Consider the following 16,001-nt stretch of genomic DNA (forward strand, 5'->3'; position numbering starts at 1 on the left):
AGTTGCCCAGCCCCTTGAGCGAAACTGCAGGTGCGACCGCTCAGCACCAAGAGCATAGTCGCACGAAAAAAAGGCAAGAGAAGAACCCCCCAAAAGGAGAAAAACCTCAAGCCTGGACAGGAAAAACTTCCCTCGGAAGGAAAGTTACCCGCCCAAGATGGCAAGCCTCCTGAGAGTTCTAAAATGAACTGGAGAGCTGTCCGTCGTCACGGGAGTACTTCCAGTAGAAGGAGACACGCCCCTGACGAAAATACAAGGGGGGAGGCAGCAACAGCCGAATCCCCAGGACTCAACCAGACAGCTCACACCGTTGCCATATTACAGAAACGAACTAGATCGGTAAGGAGTAGCAACCCCCCACACGGAAAGGAAGCTACAAGGCCGTAGTAACACGTAGTAAAAAGGGTGAACGACCTCAAGAGAGAGAGAGAGAAAGACATAAGTCAAACTTGATCGCCACCCATAAAAATACGCCGTGGTGGCCTAACTGCCGAGGCCTCCACGTAGATATCGTACACTACACACACAAAGCTGAAAAGGAAACTTACTTATTTCTATACTCAAATATATATACAAACATGAAAACATGTTTACATATATATAGAGTAAAAGAAAAGTAAGCGATTAAGTAAAGACAAAACAAACAATGGCTGCCAAGCGAGGACCAAGACAGAGACGTCTGTCACAGTCCAAGCCAAAAGTGAAAGTGAGTATTCACCTGTGTGTGAGGGGGAGGAGGGGTAGCTAGCTACCACTCCCCTACCCCCCGCTAACTAGCGCGGGGGTAATACACCCTCATTAAATTCTAATGGCTCGCCTTTTCACCTACGCTAAAAGTAATACCCTTTGTAAATAGCGTGGTTTGTATTTCGGTTACGGAACAAACAGTAATCAAAATACAGGCTGGCACTAATGACTTACTTTATATTCTTAGCAAGTAGTACTAATCGAGTTCGCTGTGCATATGGGCAATACTTCATACTGTAACATCGCAGAATGCCAATTCCCATAGGAGGGCAGATAGATCCTGGAATAAAAGTAATACAATACAGTATTGTCCTTACAAATGAAATATTTACAATCTGAAAGGAAATGTGTAACATATTCATCAAAAATTATCTTACTGCTTTCAGAAAGCCAAATCTCACATGGGTTTTATTCATCAAAACACACCTTTCTTTAACTACAACCTTATTAAGGTTTCATGAAAACACTATGCACTCCATTGGATATAAAATACATGAAATGAAAAGTAATTTTTCAATGCAAGAGCTGGGTTTACTAATGCATACTGTCAGGAAAAAATAAAATGGAAAAACTACAGTATAAGGTGCAATTAGCTACATTACAGTACTGTACTTAAATATTCCCAACTAATCAGATACAGTAATTTATTTACTATAAGCAGAACAAGATTCTGCAATACTGTAAGTGAATATAGAATAAAATCATCAAACCTGAGACTTGGTAGTTGTAGTTATTTTTTCTACCAAACTAAAAATGATATTTTGATTATAAAATGTTATTTTTATTAATAAAATAAATTTTTGAATATACTTACCCGGTGATCATATAAGCTGCAACTCTGTTGCTCGACAGAAAAACCTACGGTCAAAATACGCCAGCGATCGCTATACAGGTGGGGTGTACATCAACAGCGCCATCTGTCGAGCAGGTACTTAGTACTCCAATGTCAACAAAGAACCAATTTTCTCCTCGGTCCACTGGGTCTCTATTGGGGAGGAAGGGAGGGTCCTTTAATATATGCTCACCGGGTAAGTATATTCAAAAATTTATTTTATTAATAAAAATAACATTTTTCAATATTAAACTTAGCCGGTGATCATATAGCTGATTCACACCCAGGGGGGTGGGTAGAGACCAGCATTACATCTTTACATTATTATGAGCTAAGTATTTTGTATTTCATTTTAGCAGTTATTCAAAATAACAAACATAAAATAAATAAGTACCTGGTAAGGAAGTCGACTTGAACAATTACTCTGCCTTTTTAAGTACGTCTTCCTTACGGAGCCTCGCGATCCTCTTAGGATGCTGAGCGACCCCTAGGATCTGAAGTATCAAGGGTTGCAACCCATACAACAGGACCTCATCAAAACCTCTAATCTAGGCGCTTCTCAAGAAATGACTTTGACCACCCGCCACATCAAGTAGGATGCGAAAGGCTTCTTAGCCTTCCGGACAACCCAAAAACAATAATAAAACATTTCAAGAGAAAGATTAAAAAGGTTATGGAATTAGGGAATTGTAGTGGTTGAGCCCTCACCCACTACTGCACTCGTTGCTACGAATGGTCCCAGAGTGTAGCAGTTCTCGTAAAGAGACTGAACATTCTTAAGATAAAAAAGACGCGAACACTGATTTGCTTTTCCAATAGGTTGCGTCGATTATACTTTGCAGAGATCTATTTTGTTTAAAGGCCACGGAAGTTGCGACAGCTCTAACTTCGTGTGTCCTTACCTTCAGCAAAGCTTGGTCTTCCTCATTCAGATGGGAATGAGCTTCTCGTATTAACAGTCTGATAAAATAGGATAAAGCATTCTTTGACAACATAGGCAAAGATGGATTCTTAACTGAACACCATAAAGCTTCAGACGGGCCTCGTAAAGGTTTTTAAATAGAACTTAAGAGCTCTTACAGGACATAAGACTCTTTCTAGTTCATTTCCAACCATACGATAAGTTTGGAATATCGAACGATATTGGTCAAGGCCGAGAAGGCAGCTCGTGTTTGGCTAGAAAACCAAGTTGTAGAACATGTAGCCGTTTCGGATGAGAATCCGATGTTCTTGCTGAAGGCATGAATCTCACTGACTCTTTTAGCTGTGGCTAAGCATATCAGGAAAAGAGTCTTAAAGGAGAGATCTTTCAGGGAGGCTGATTATAGCGGTTCGAACCTGTCTGACATAAGGAATCTTAGTACCACGTCTAAATTCCAACCAGGTGTAACCAAACGACGCTCCTTCGTGGTCTCAAAAGACTTAAGGAGGTCCTGTAGATCTTTATTGTTGGAAAGATCTAAGCCTCTGTGACGGAAGACTGATGCCAACATGCTTCTGTAACCCTTGATAGTGGGAGCTGAAAGAGATCGTTCTTTCCTCAGATATAAGAGAAAGTCAGCTATTTGAGTTACAGAGGTACTGGTCGAGGATACGGATACTGACTTGCACCAGTTTCGGAAGATTTCCCACTTCGATTGGTAGACTCTAAGGGTGGATGTTCTCCTTGCTCTAGCAATCGCTCTGGTTGCCTCCTTCGAAAAGCCTCTAGCTCTCGAGAGTCTTTCGATAGTCTGAAGGCAGTCAGACGAAGAGCGTGGAGGCCTTGGTGTACCTTCTTTACGCGTGGCTGACGTAGAAGGTCCACCCTTAGGGGAAGTTCTGGGAACGTCTACTAGCCACCGAAGTACCTCGGTGAGCCATTCTCTCGCGGGCCAGAGGGAAGCAACTAGCGTCAAGCTTGTCCCTTCGTGAGAGGCGAACTTCTGCAGTACCTTGTTGACAATCTTGAACGGAGGGAATGCATATAGATCTAGATGAGACCAATCTAGAAGAAAGGCATCTATATGAACTGCTGCTGGGTCTGGGATTGGTGAGCAAAATATTGGGAGCCTCTTGGTCATCGAGGTTGCGAAGAGATCTATGGTTGGCTGGCCCCAGGTGGCCCAAAGTCTCTTGCATACATCCTTGTGGAGGGTCCATTCTGTTGGAATTATTTGTCCCTTCCGACTGAGACAATCTGCCATGACATTCAAGTTGCCTTGGATGAACCTCGTTACTAGTGAAATGTCTAGACCTTTGACCAGGTGAGGAGGTCCCTTGCGATCTCGTACAATGTCAGAGAGTAGGTCACTCCTTGCTTGGAGATGTACGCCAAAGCCGTGGTGTTGTCCGAGTTCACCTCCACCACTTTGCCTTGAAGGAGAGACCTGAAGCTTTTCCAGGTCAGACGTACTGCCAGTAGCTCCTTGCAGTTGAAATGCATTGTCCTTTGACTCGAGTTCCATAATCCCGAGCATTCCCTACCGTCTAATGTTGCACCCCAGCCTACGTCCGATGCGTCCGAGAAGAGAACGTGGTTGGAAGTCTGAACAGTCAGGGGAAGACCCTCTCTAAGGTTGATATAGTCCTTTCACCAAGTCAGACAAGACTTTATCTTTCCGGAAACCGGGATCGAGACCGCTTTTAGCGTCTTGTCCTTTTTCCAGTGAAAAGCTAGATGGTATAGAAGAGGACGGAGGTGTAGTCTTCCTAGTGACACAAATTGATCCACGGATGACAGTGTCCCTACCAGACTCATCCACAGCCTGACTGGGCAGCGTTCCTTCTTCAGCATCTTCTGGATGGATAGCAGGGCTGGGGGTTGATCGTCTTGTTCAGCAACGTCCTCATCAGAGGGTTCCTCATCCGAAACTGATGAGGAAACGGCAACGGAGTGGGCAACGTCTGACTCGCTGAATCCGGTCGCACTGGAGGATGCGTGACGGAGCCGGACGCAATATCATGGCACTGCTGCACAGTCTGTGAACTGTCAACAACCATGGGTACGCGAGGAAGTACAGCGTCAACCCGAACTGTCTAGACTGTCTGGGTTGTGCAGTCAACACCCTACCGGGTTACTGAGGTTGACGCACTGCGTCACAACAAGTCACCTCTGCTGGTTGTTGAACGTCTTCCTAGTGACACACTGAACGTCAACAACCACCTCCGAGTGTCGCTTAACGTCAACGTGCGACTGGCAACCCACACTGGGTCGCATCGGTGGAGGAACCACCTCAACTGGCAGACGCGAGTAGGATACCTCAGCGTCAACAGGGCGCACAACCAACCGGTTGGAAGGTTGTTGGCCAGAAGGTTCTTCTCCGCATTTAAGTCCTCTATCAAGGACACAAGCTTGGACTGCATGTCTTGCAGCAAAGCCCATTAGGGTCTACGGGAGCAGGTGTGGCAACAGACGGGGTTAGCGACTGAGGCGGAACCATTTACCATCCCTGGAAGCCTTGTTATGTGTGACATAATAGTACAGCAAAACTTCAAAGGCTCGACAAAAGTTGAGAAGTTGACCTGTAAACAACTTGGAGCGTCTCCTGGCTAGGCGCCAGGGCGAGTCTACCAGAATTGAGAAGTCTATCTGGGCAGAGGCATGAACTCCCAAGCCGAGAACTTCTCTCGTGTCCTATCAGACTCTCGCTCTATAAGCCAGTTTAAAAGAAGGGAAATCAAAGGCTGTATCCCTAAAACTCCTCCTGGTGCAAAAACCAGTCGCCTAGCCAACGTAACGCTCTCTGGGAGAGCGAGAGAGCACTAGCTTAACAACAACGGCTTCGAAGTAGCTAGGCCTAGTGTAAGTTCTGACGTTTAGGCGAACGAGGAGCAGCAGTTACAAGATCCGGACGAAGATCCTTAAAAAATCATCATGATTTAATTAAAGTCCATAGGAGGCTAAGCAGCTTAAGGCTCCTCTCCAAATGACAGAGTCCTCAAAGGAATATCAGTAGGAGGGAGAACAGCACTTTCTCATCTACAGGAACCTTGTCCGATAAAAGCTAGGTTATCTCAGTGAGTCTCTCACTGGTGCATTAGTAGCAGACCAGAAGGCAACGTCATGTAACTGCTTGACAGTCTGTGAACTGTCAACAACTGAACTGTCAACCACAACAGGTGCGTGAGGACATACAGCACTGGTGCATTAGTAGCAGACCAGAAGGCAACGTCATGTAACTGCTTGACAGTCTGTGAACTGTCAACAACCATAGCTGTGTGGGGAAGCAAAGCTTCTACTCCTGACTGACTAGTCTGCTGTGGGCGAGTAGCGGTAACCACCGTGGGTTGCGGAGGTTGACGCACAGCGTCAAAACAAAGCAACTTAACTCCACCCTCCTGTTGTTGTGGTAACTCGCGAACGTCAACGGAGGGTTCCGTGCGTCTGTGAACGTCAACGTGCGGCTGGCAGGGTACACTGCGCATGGGTGGTGGAACTCTCACAGCCGGAGTGCGGGAGCAGGTAGCGTCAGCGTCTACTGTACGCACAACCGTGGTTGGTTGTAGGCTAACGGGTGCAGCGTCAACCTTCTCCGCACGATACTCCTGCATAAAAGATGCTAACTGTGTCTGCATGGTCTGCAGCAAAGACCACTTAGGGTCTACAGTAGCAGGTGCGGCAACAGACGGTGTTACTGCCTGTTGCGGTACCGCTTTGCCTCTCTTAGGAGGTGAGCAGTCGTCGGAAGACTGCAGCGAGTCCGAACTGACCCAGTGGCTACAACTGGGCCGTTGGACTTGTGCGGAAGGGACCGACTTGCGCTTAATAAGCTGCGAGACCTTGGTCCATGGTTTCTTACGAGAAACCTCTTCCGCAGACGAGAAGTAAATGGGCTCTCTCGTCTTAGTGTGGGTGGGGCGATCTTGGGTAGATACGCCCGAAACCACGGAGGGAAACGTCTGTTCGTTGATCAAGGCCTGACGAACCCATAAGTCGTTCGACATTACTTCTCCCCTGGGCTTGGGAGCTTGCAAGAGGTCCCGGACTAGGTGAACGACAGGCACGAACAGACGAACCCTCGGACGCAACACTGTAACACTTTGCGCATATCACTTTATCACTGCGATTTTCTGTTTTGCACTTATTTCACTGAAATCGAAACTTTTACTGATTTCTACCTGAAACACGCAATTCTACCCTTCATTAAAAGGTAGTAATTGCGAAAACAGTCGTATAATGCAGCTCATTAATACTGTACTAGCAAAAACAGAAAACATATATAAAGATAAAGAATTCAGTGGCTGGGAGAGACTAAACACTAGTTCAAATAAACTACGTTTACAATCTCTCACCGCACATAGCCTGGGGACAAGAATAAAACCCTAGAAACGTTTTACCTTCTTCCCCGTACAGCGACTAGGGAGGAGAGTAACAAGAACAACGTTACCCGCATGAACGGAACGTTTTTTTCTCCTCTCTCTCCCTCCGTCTCTATCTCTCTCTCTCTTTCTCTCTTGATTTCGCACCTGAGAGAAGAGCCCCATTATATATCGTCAAAAAAACATATTATTTGGCTAAAGGAAAAAACTGAAAGGTTTTCCAAATAAAAAGTTCCTTTAATTTTAGAATTTAAACCATTTAAGCTAAGAAAGAATGAACGAAACGTCAGAATCGATTTACTCTTACTGCAAAGTGAAACCGTGATACTCTCTCTCTATCGTAACGATAGAGCGCATGTTGAACGTCCTGAACGTCAACAACTGCGTAGTCTAAAAAACTAAATGTTAGTTCATCTTTGAAAACAGTACGAAGACTATCAAAGAAATTCTTTCATAAAACATTAAATTTAAAAAGTTTTAAATTCTTTAAAGGCTAAAGACGATATAACGGGCTCAACGTTGATTAACTTCGGTTCCAAGTTAGGACCGCCTACTATCAGGAAAGGTCGCATATAAACAAAACATAAAAATTTATTTTTATATGTTTATAATAAATGGAAAGTTAATCGAAGAGGCCTAATAAAGGCGGAGAGATATAAAATAAATAGATCTATAACGTGTTAAGCAAAATTACTAAAACCTAAACACACTTCCGTCTAAGGGAAGGGTCGGCCATTTAAAAGTGAAAGAGAGTCCATACTCTCTTTGTCACCATAAATAATTCTATCCAAAACGAGTTCAAGTTTTGAGATGAAGATAAAACCCCTGCATAGCGAAAGCTCAAAACTAGAATAGTGTACTTCACCAAATAGTTGTGAAAACAAATCCAGTTAGTAACAGCGTATTTAGTAGGTCTTGCCAGTGGCACGACAGAGAGAAAATTGGTTCTTTGTTGACATTGGAGTACTAAGTACCTGCTCGACAGATGGCGCTGTTGATGTACACCCCACCTGTATAGCGATCGCTGGCGTATTTTGTCCTTAGGTTTTTCTGTCGGGCAGCAGAGCTGACAGATATATGATCACCGGCTAAGTTTAATATTGAAAATGAAATATTTACAATCTGAAAGGAAATGTGTAATATATTTATTAAAAATTATCTTACTGCTTTCTGAAAGCCAAATCTCACATGGATTTTAGTCATCAAAACACACCTTTCTTTAACTATAACCTTATAAAGGTTTCATGAAAACACTATGCACTCCATTGGATATAAAAACTTGCTATTTCTCATATAATTTTGCTCTACAATAAATTTATGGTAAGTTCTCAATACTGTACTCATATGAACAAATGAAGTCATTTTTCAATGCAAGAGCTGGGTTTACTAATGCATACTGTCAGGAAAAAATAAAATGGAAAAACTACAGTATAAGGTGCAATTAGCTACATTACAGTACTGTACTTAAATATTCCCACCTAATCAGATACAGTAATTTATTTACTATAAGCAGAACAAGATTCTGCAATACTGTAAGTGAATATAGAATAAAATCATCAAACCTGAGACTTGGTAGTTGTAGTTATTTTTTCTACCAAACTAAAATTGTTTATAGTTTTGTGTGTGTTATTTTGTCTTCTGTTAAATATGGCATATTTTGAAAGTAATATTTTTTCCTAACCATACAAACCTGAGTCTTAATATAGGATAGATGTCAGCGAAGCTGGAGTATTCGGCAGTTAAATTTTTACAACGAGGTCTAACTGGCTAGAAATGGGGAAGATCCGCCCCACTGCTTGCTCACTGAGCAGTCACTCTGATTGCAGTTGGGACTTGCAGGGGATTGGTGATTGGCAGGAAAGTTCAAGTGAAGGACTAAGGTTAAAAAAAATACAAATTACGTTCAAAATTTGCCATTTGTTCCTACAAAAATACAAACCTTCATCCTTTATTTAAGAGCAAATTCCTATTCCAACTAGTTGGATACTATCCCGGGATACCAAAAACTTGGACCCTTGTAAGTGCTGCAGAGAAAACTTGGACCCTTGTCAGTGGTGCAGAGAAAACTTGGACCCTTGAAAATGCTGCAGAGAAAACTTGGATCCTTGTCAGTGGTGCAGAGAAAACTTGGACCCTTGAAAATGCTGCAGAGAAAACTTGGACCCTTGTCAGTGGTGCAGAGAAAACTTGGACCCTTGAAAATGCTGCAGAGAAAACTTGGACCCTTGTAAGTGGTGCAGAGAAAACTTGGACCCTTGTAAGTGCTGCAGAGAAAACTTGGACCCTTGTAAGTGCTGTAGAGAAAACTTGGACCCTTGTAAGTGCTGCAGAGAAAACTTGGACCCTTGTAAGTGCTGCAGAGAAAACTTGGACCCTTGTAAGTGCTGCAGAGAAAACTTGGACCCTTGTAAGTGCTGCAGAGAAAACTTGGACCCCTGTAAGTGCTGCAGAGAAAACTTGGACCCTTGTAAATGCTGCAGAGAAAACTTGGACCCCTGTAAGTGCTGCAGAGAAAACTTGGACCCTTGTAAGTGCTGCAGAGAAAACTTGGACCCTTGTAAATGCTGCAGAGAAAACTTGGACCCCTGTAAGTGCTGCAGAGAAAACTTGGACCCTTGTAAGTGCTGCAGAGAAAACTTGGACCCTTGTAAGTGCTGCAGAGAAAACTTGGACCCTTGTAAATGCTGCAGAGAAAACTTGGACCCCTGTAAGTGCTGCAGAGAAAACTTGGACCCTTGTAAGTGCTGCAGAGAAAACTTGGACCCTTGTAAATGCTGCAGAGAAAACTTGGACCCTTGTAAGTGCTGCAGAGAAAACTTGGACCCTTGTAAGTGCTGCAGAGAAAACTTGGACCCTTGTAAATGCTGCAGAGAAAACTTGGACCCTTGTAAGTGCTGCAGAGAAAACTTGGACCCTTGTAAGTGCTGCAGAGAAAACTTGGACCCTTGTAAATGCTGCAGAGAAAACTTGGACCCTTGTAAGTGCTGCAGAGAAAACTTGGACCCTTGTAAGTGCTGCAGAGAAAACTTGGACCCTTGTAAGTGCTGCAGAGAAAACTTGGACCCTTGTAAATGCTGCAGAGAAAACTTGGACCCTTGTAAGTGCTGCAGAGTTAGTATTCCTTACACCTTGTAAATGGGGTTTAACAATACCAGCAAGTCCACAGCCCATGTAACAGAGAATGCGTAGCAGAAAATATGTGTAGTAACACTGAAACATATACTGTACTATATGAACTGATCGTGGCAACTATGGCTGCCCTGTTTAAGTGCCAACTAGCTTTTCCCTTTGTGACAAGGAATAACAGTTATGCTGGGGTTGGCACCCCCAAACAGTCTGTTACAGGTCAGCGTGGGTATAGGCGTCACTAAACTCCTTCCCGATTGGTTCTTGAGAAACTATCAGGTCGAAAACCAATCACGATTGAGCATAGCCATGCCAGTGCAATATATCCTTGAGTACGATGACTCAATGGAGGCAGTCTTGTTCATAGACCCATACAGTGTGAAACGAGGGGTCAGGTGCCAAACGTGTGCTGCACCGATTACCATTTGCTTAGTAATGTAAGGTAATCATAATCAAAGGCGCCCTTGTAACTTGAGATTATATATTTTGTGTAAAATTATCACCTCAGGAATTATTTATGGATGAAATCCTCCTCCATTCGTGTTTTGCTAACTTGATTGAATCCCAATACGATCCAGATCAGGTCATATATATCAATGGGTCTACCTGGCTAAAACACACTCCCTCATAAGGAGTGTGGGGAATGACGCTTCTATAGCATATAACAGAAAGGCTAAATGAGATTTGCAGAACACACTTGTTCAGGTCTGAGAGTTCTATAACTGGTCTCAAGCCTCTGGATGCCTTCTCTACTGCAAAGAGTCAACTGAAGAGGCCTGAGGAATCATAGTCGACCTCTTGGAAGGCACCCTTATCCAGCATAGTCTGAACTTCAGCCTGAAAGGCTAAGCCATTCTATGATCCCTGGCGGTAGGACACTGATGTTGCTGATGGTTGAATCAGAGGAGGGGGAGAGTTAAATAGGAGGTGATACCCGGACTGAAGAACGTTTACAATCCACTGTTCCCTTCCATGATACCACCATCTCATCCATCAGAGTTGCAGGCATCCTCACACAGGTGGCATCATAGGAGGACTACTGCCCCAGCGGGGTGTTGGCCTTACTTTATCCTACATCAGTTGCACCATTGACCTTGTCTGCTCTGGGCCATCAAGACAACATTATTAAACGCGTTACACTTATCAGGATCCGTCAAGTCTTCCTTATCAGCCAAAAAGCCCTCTGTATCGTGCCAGTGGTCAATCCAAGAAATTGCTTAAAGAGTGGCTATTGCCGTGCTTTTCATGTTCATAGCCATGCCGTGCTGCCACACATTCTATAGTGCTACCTGGAGCCAAAGAGGAAACTACAGGGTCGAGAGGTAAGGTCAAAGGGAAAGCCTCCTGGATGAGATGATACTTCCTCTGGCAAGAAAAGGCTGGAGGAATCAACCAGGAGGATCTCCGTGCCCTTAGACAATCCTTCTTCGCAAGTCGACTTTATCTAGGGCTTCTGAGGGCACAATTTACCACAGACGTTCTAGACGAAGTCTGGTGCCCATAGGTGCACGCCACAGCCTATCAATGACTGCTTTCTTTCCCTTAGGAGAACAGCAAGGCACCTCCCAGAGACTATTAACCCGACGCATCCAGGCCAACACTTGCAGAAAATTGGATTTGATTCACCCTCCTCAGTATCAGGAGCCTTAGGTCAGGCATGTTGAGTAAAGGCACCATCAGAAGCTTCAGCGTCATGGTCTAAGGCAACGTCTTCCTTCTCCAACACTGCACCCGGGCAGTGTGGGAAGGAGTCAACAGACAAATACATTTCAAGAGGGGCTGTTCTCAGCAGCTATTCTGGATCAGGTTTGGATCCTAAGTTATGGTCTCCCTGGGTAGCTCGAGAATCACTTTCTGGTATGAGAAGCTTTGTTCTTCTGTATCGACCAAAGATCCTTACATTCTATGAGGCATGAGCCCTAAGAGAAACGGAAAAGGGAGTTAGATGGAAACCTCCTATCTTACCAGGTGTCAGGGGACTCGGGATCTAAACAGAATCTGTTCCGTTCCGAAGGAGACTGAAGAAGTTCCCTACTAGGAACCCCTCGACTCTGAGGAGAGATGGAAAGCGTGAGATCAACAAAAATTTGATCAGGGACATTTGATATCTGTTAACAAAAGAAACTACCCTGGGTGATCTCAAACTATGATGGGTTCGAGGGATGGGGTCATCCAAAAGAATAACAGGACACAAGATGATCATGACTCCAGTAGTCAGGAAAGTCTATAGGATTGACCTGCAGGTCATAATCAAGAATGAAAGCTTGAAGATGTGTGGTCTAGCTCTCGAAGGCGTTAAAACTCTCCTAAAGAAAGGGTTAAAAGTTGAATTCCATCCTGGACGTGCGCACAGCAAGGCAAGGCATGTCTGGGCAATGCATAGAGTTGTGAGGCTGCCTCTGAGTCATGCACTGTGTGGCGAGGCACGTGATGAACACTGGAAGTAATCCACCTGCTCCAAAACCCAAACAGCACACACTGGAGCTAAACAAACTACCCTCACAGGGTCAAGATAGGAGGGGTTGTCTGGAGGAGACAGGTGAGTTACAATATTTCATGTGCATGCATGGTCATACCTACATGTTGAGAGACATGTTGCTTGTCAACATACAGATCCAAAAGAGAAGTGTCAAATACAGGTAGTGCACTCATCCCAGAGCAGGTCTCCTCTACTGGTCTCTTAACGGGACACAGAGACTGGTATGATGGTAGTATCTCCTCTCTACTGTTGAAAGAGGACAAGCCTAAGGTGTCCAGTGCCAGAGCAGAAACATTCTCCTGCACTTCCTTCGAAGCAAGCACCATTACTAACAAATTCTTGGAAGGGTACCATGCAGTTCTAAGGAGGTCCAAATTACTTACAGGTTGTCGTCACCCTGAAAGCCACATGAAGACGCTTCCTGAAGGTGTAGCACCTCGTTTCTCTAGGGGAAATGGGAAGATCTTCCGGCCTCGAGGCTTGTCCCAAAGTCAAAGGGCCACCACTCTTCTGTATGATGGGGAGGGATCGAGGGAAGCATACCAGGGTCAAAGGCAAGTGTACAGAGGTCAAAGGGAAGCGTACTGAGGTCAGAGGGAAGCGTACTGAGGTCAAAGGGAAGCGTACTGAGGTCAGAGGGAAGCATTTCAAAGACAAAGGAAAGCTTACCAGAGGTCAGAGGAAGAGGTTATTATCTCTTTGACTATGGAAAGGTCCCTAAAGGCGAAGAGTCCCTTTGGCCCTCTTCTTCCTCCTTCTACCATACACAATCCACTAGGAGGGTAACCACTCCCAACATTTATCACAGAGAGAGACTCCTGACACCAGGAGTGTTCTCTGCAGGTAGAGCAAGCACAATAGATGGGGATCCTTCTCTTTTGCACTTATGAAAGTGCCGCAACATAGTTCCAACACCCCAGGGAAAGTCCATGAATCCGCAGGCATAACACTACAGCAAATGATCACAAACACCCTGGAAAGAAAAAGAGAAAGGAATTAAACGGCCAAAACACTCCAGCCAGTGGAATAAAATCTATCCTCACAGATGGCTGAAATCACAGTGACTGGTCAGTGAGCAAGCAGGGTGGCGGGTCTTCTCCCGTCCCGACAAGTAACTAACGGCCACTGCTTACACCTCGTTATAAAAGTATAATCCAAGTAATTGAGCTTCACTGATATCTATACTATAAAGAGGTAAAAGTTTTACACGTGTAGGTATAAACATTACAGTACTGTACTCAAAATTACATCTCATTCTGTTACTACATAACCTAGGCTCAATCCTTTTATTTAACATAAAAAAGGTGGTGTACAGCATAATAAAATTTGGGAAGTTTGGCTTTACACCATGTTACAACTGATTTTGACTAGTATATTGTGTTGTAGGCCATGTAAGGACCTGGCACCCTATTTTAGATTGGTACAACAATGGTTATGGGGGGTAGGAAGAGAAAAGCAACCAGCCAGTGTGACGGTCTAAATGATGTCCCGGTCTCAGAATTCTCCTTGATAATCTACGCATGCGCGAACATTACCGGGTGCCAGTGCATACGAGGTTGATGTTTTATTTTCCTGTAATGTTAGCGTGCGCAGCTCAACATTACCGCTTGCCAGTGCATACGAGCTTGATGTTTTATTTTCATGCGAGAGAAGCGAGCTAATGGCGGAAAAGAACCATTATACAATGTCAAGGAGAATTCTGAGACTGGGGGATCGTTCAGACCGTCACACTGGCAAGGACCTCGAAGGTTAGCTTAGAACACAACCCTATAATCTAAAAATAACTCCCGAGTCAAATTAGGTGAGGGGTCCCGGGGATAAGACCCTCCAACCACAGCTACGAACTTGGTGCCCTAAGTTAGGTTAAGTTAGATAAGGACCCATCCCTGTAATCTAACTCAATCAAATGTCCTATAGGCCTAACAGGTTTAGTAGGCAAAATCCCTGTTAAGGTAAGGGCCATAACACTATCCTACCTATTTATCTTCCTCTTAATTTGTTAAAGTTTTTTATAGCCGATATATGACATATTTATCTTAATGTTGGTACAGTTCTTAAAGTATCTTATTACTTGTCTTATTTCCTGGTTTCCTTTCCTCACTGGGCTATAGAGTGCTTTCAATGACGTCACTGGGAATCGCTGGCGGCCATGCTGGAGGGCATACAAAGCGAAAACATGGCGGCTGCTACAGCGAATATGGACAATGAGAGCGACTTTGTCAAACAATTGTCGGGTGATGATAAGCGTTTTTACAAGCAGAAACTCGATCTAATTGATGGCCTAGATCCATACCAGATGCAGAATTCATTCAGTCAAAATATTGAGGATTTTCCCAGTATTTCATACATTGATATGGTGAACTACTTGGTACTGTCGGCCAACCCAGAACATGAGTGGGCATACATTTCCATTGAATAATCTGCTTTCAGAATTTGTTGTTTTTCCCTTTAATGCTTTTAAGTCCAAAATTAGATAAACACTGGGCCGATGAAGAGAGTGTTTATAATTATAATGCTAATATTGATCATTTAGCCTAACCTTGTGTATTATAATTTTTTATTGTCAAAATGTATGTAAAAGTTTTGCATTATTATGTCACATCTTTATCAGTTCATGCCTAACCATTGTGTTTGTGTTTGGTTACAAATGCTATAATTTCTTATGTACATATAAACACATGATGGACAAACTCTATTGTAATGCTCTTGGATGATCGTTTTGCCTCCTTGCAATTAAATGCGCAAGTTTAATTATTTTTTCGATGTTTCATATATAAGCTGAAGACCCCTTCGGATTAAACCAGCTTTCAGATATTATTATTATTATTTATAATCAATGTTTATTCATCGCATAGGCCTGTATGTCTGCACAATTTAATACACAAATTAAAATAAATATAAATATACACTTAATTATATATAGGCATGAGCACCTTGGCGAAAGAGACCTAGGTAAGTAGCCTTTGTTAATATAGCCAATATATGTGCTTTTAACTTTTGTTTTGTAAATCTGAGATGCCCCTTTAGATGTTTAAAAATTGAGATGCCCCCTCCCCCACACACACTACATACTGAACTGACGATGATACTTTTGAAGTCACCCATGCGATCGGATATAGCATGTTTACACAGGAATAATGACACTTTTAGGGCCTAGCCGAGACTGACCTGATATGAAATAATCAGAACAGATACGTGCTTAGGGTAGTGAGGATTCACGTAGATCAGCCCGTGATATTCTGGTCAACCACAAGTCACGTCTGCACTTGGATAATTCTTCTGTATCTTTGTCCTGATTCTGAATAACTGCCGGTATGCGGTAGGAACTCTTGTCATCTCTTCGTCCTTGATTCCCACAGCCAACAATAGCGCAAAAACTGGGCATTGTGTGAATGTGAATGTGATGAAATGGCTAAATATTCAACAGTTCAACCATAGCTATTCACTGAACGCGTCTTTGTATGTCCTCCAAGATGGCGGACCGGAAGTTTGATGACGCGTATTGAAAGGACTCTA

At 43.7% G+C, this 16,001-nt stretch overlaps 1 protein-coding gene across 3 annotated transcripts in view; it reads right to left on the reverse strand.

The window, feature by feature from the left end:
- LOC137632312 (pyrimidodiazepine synthase-like) overlaps positions 1–16,001 on the reverse strand; it is an 83,017-nt gene that overhangs the window by 66,393 nt on the left and 623 nt on the right. For all 3 annotated transcript variants that reach the window (XM_068364228.1, XM_068364227.1, XM_068364229.1), the window contains exon 2: positions 922–1,027. In XM_068364228.1, the coding sequence (XP_068220329.1) occupies positions 922–1,027 (106 nt within the window). The remainder of the gene's footprint in view (positions 1–921; positions 1,028–16,001) is intronic.

The sequence above is a fragment of the Palaemon carinicauda genome, chromosome 41 (genome assembly GCF_036898095.1).
Source record: "Palaemon carinicauda isolate YSFRI2023 chromosome 41, ASM3689809v2, whole genome shotgun sequence".
Taxonomy (NCBI): Eukaryota; Metazoa; Arthropoda; class Malacostraca; order Decapoda; family Palaemonidae; genus Palaemon; species Palaemon carinicauda.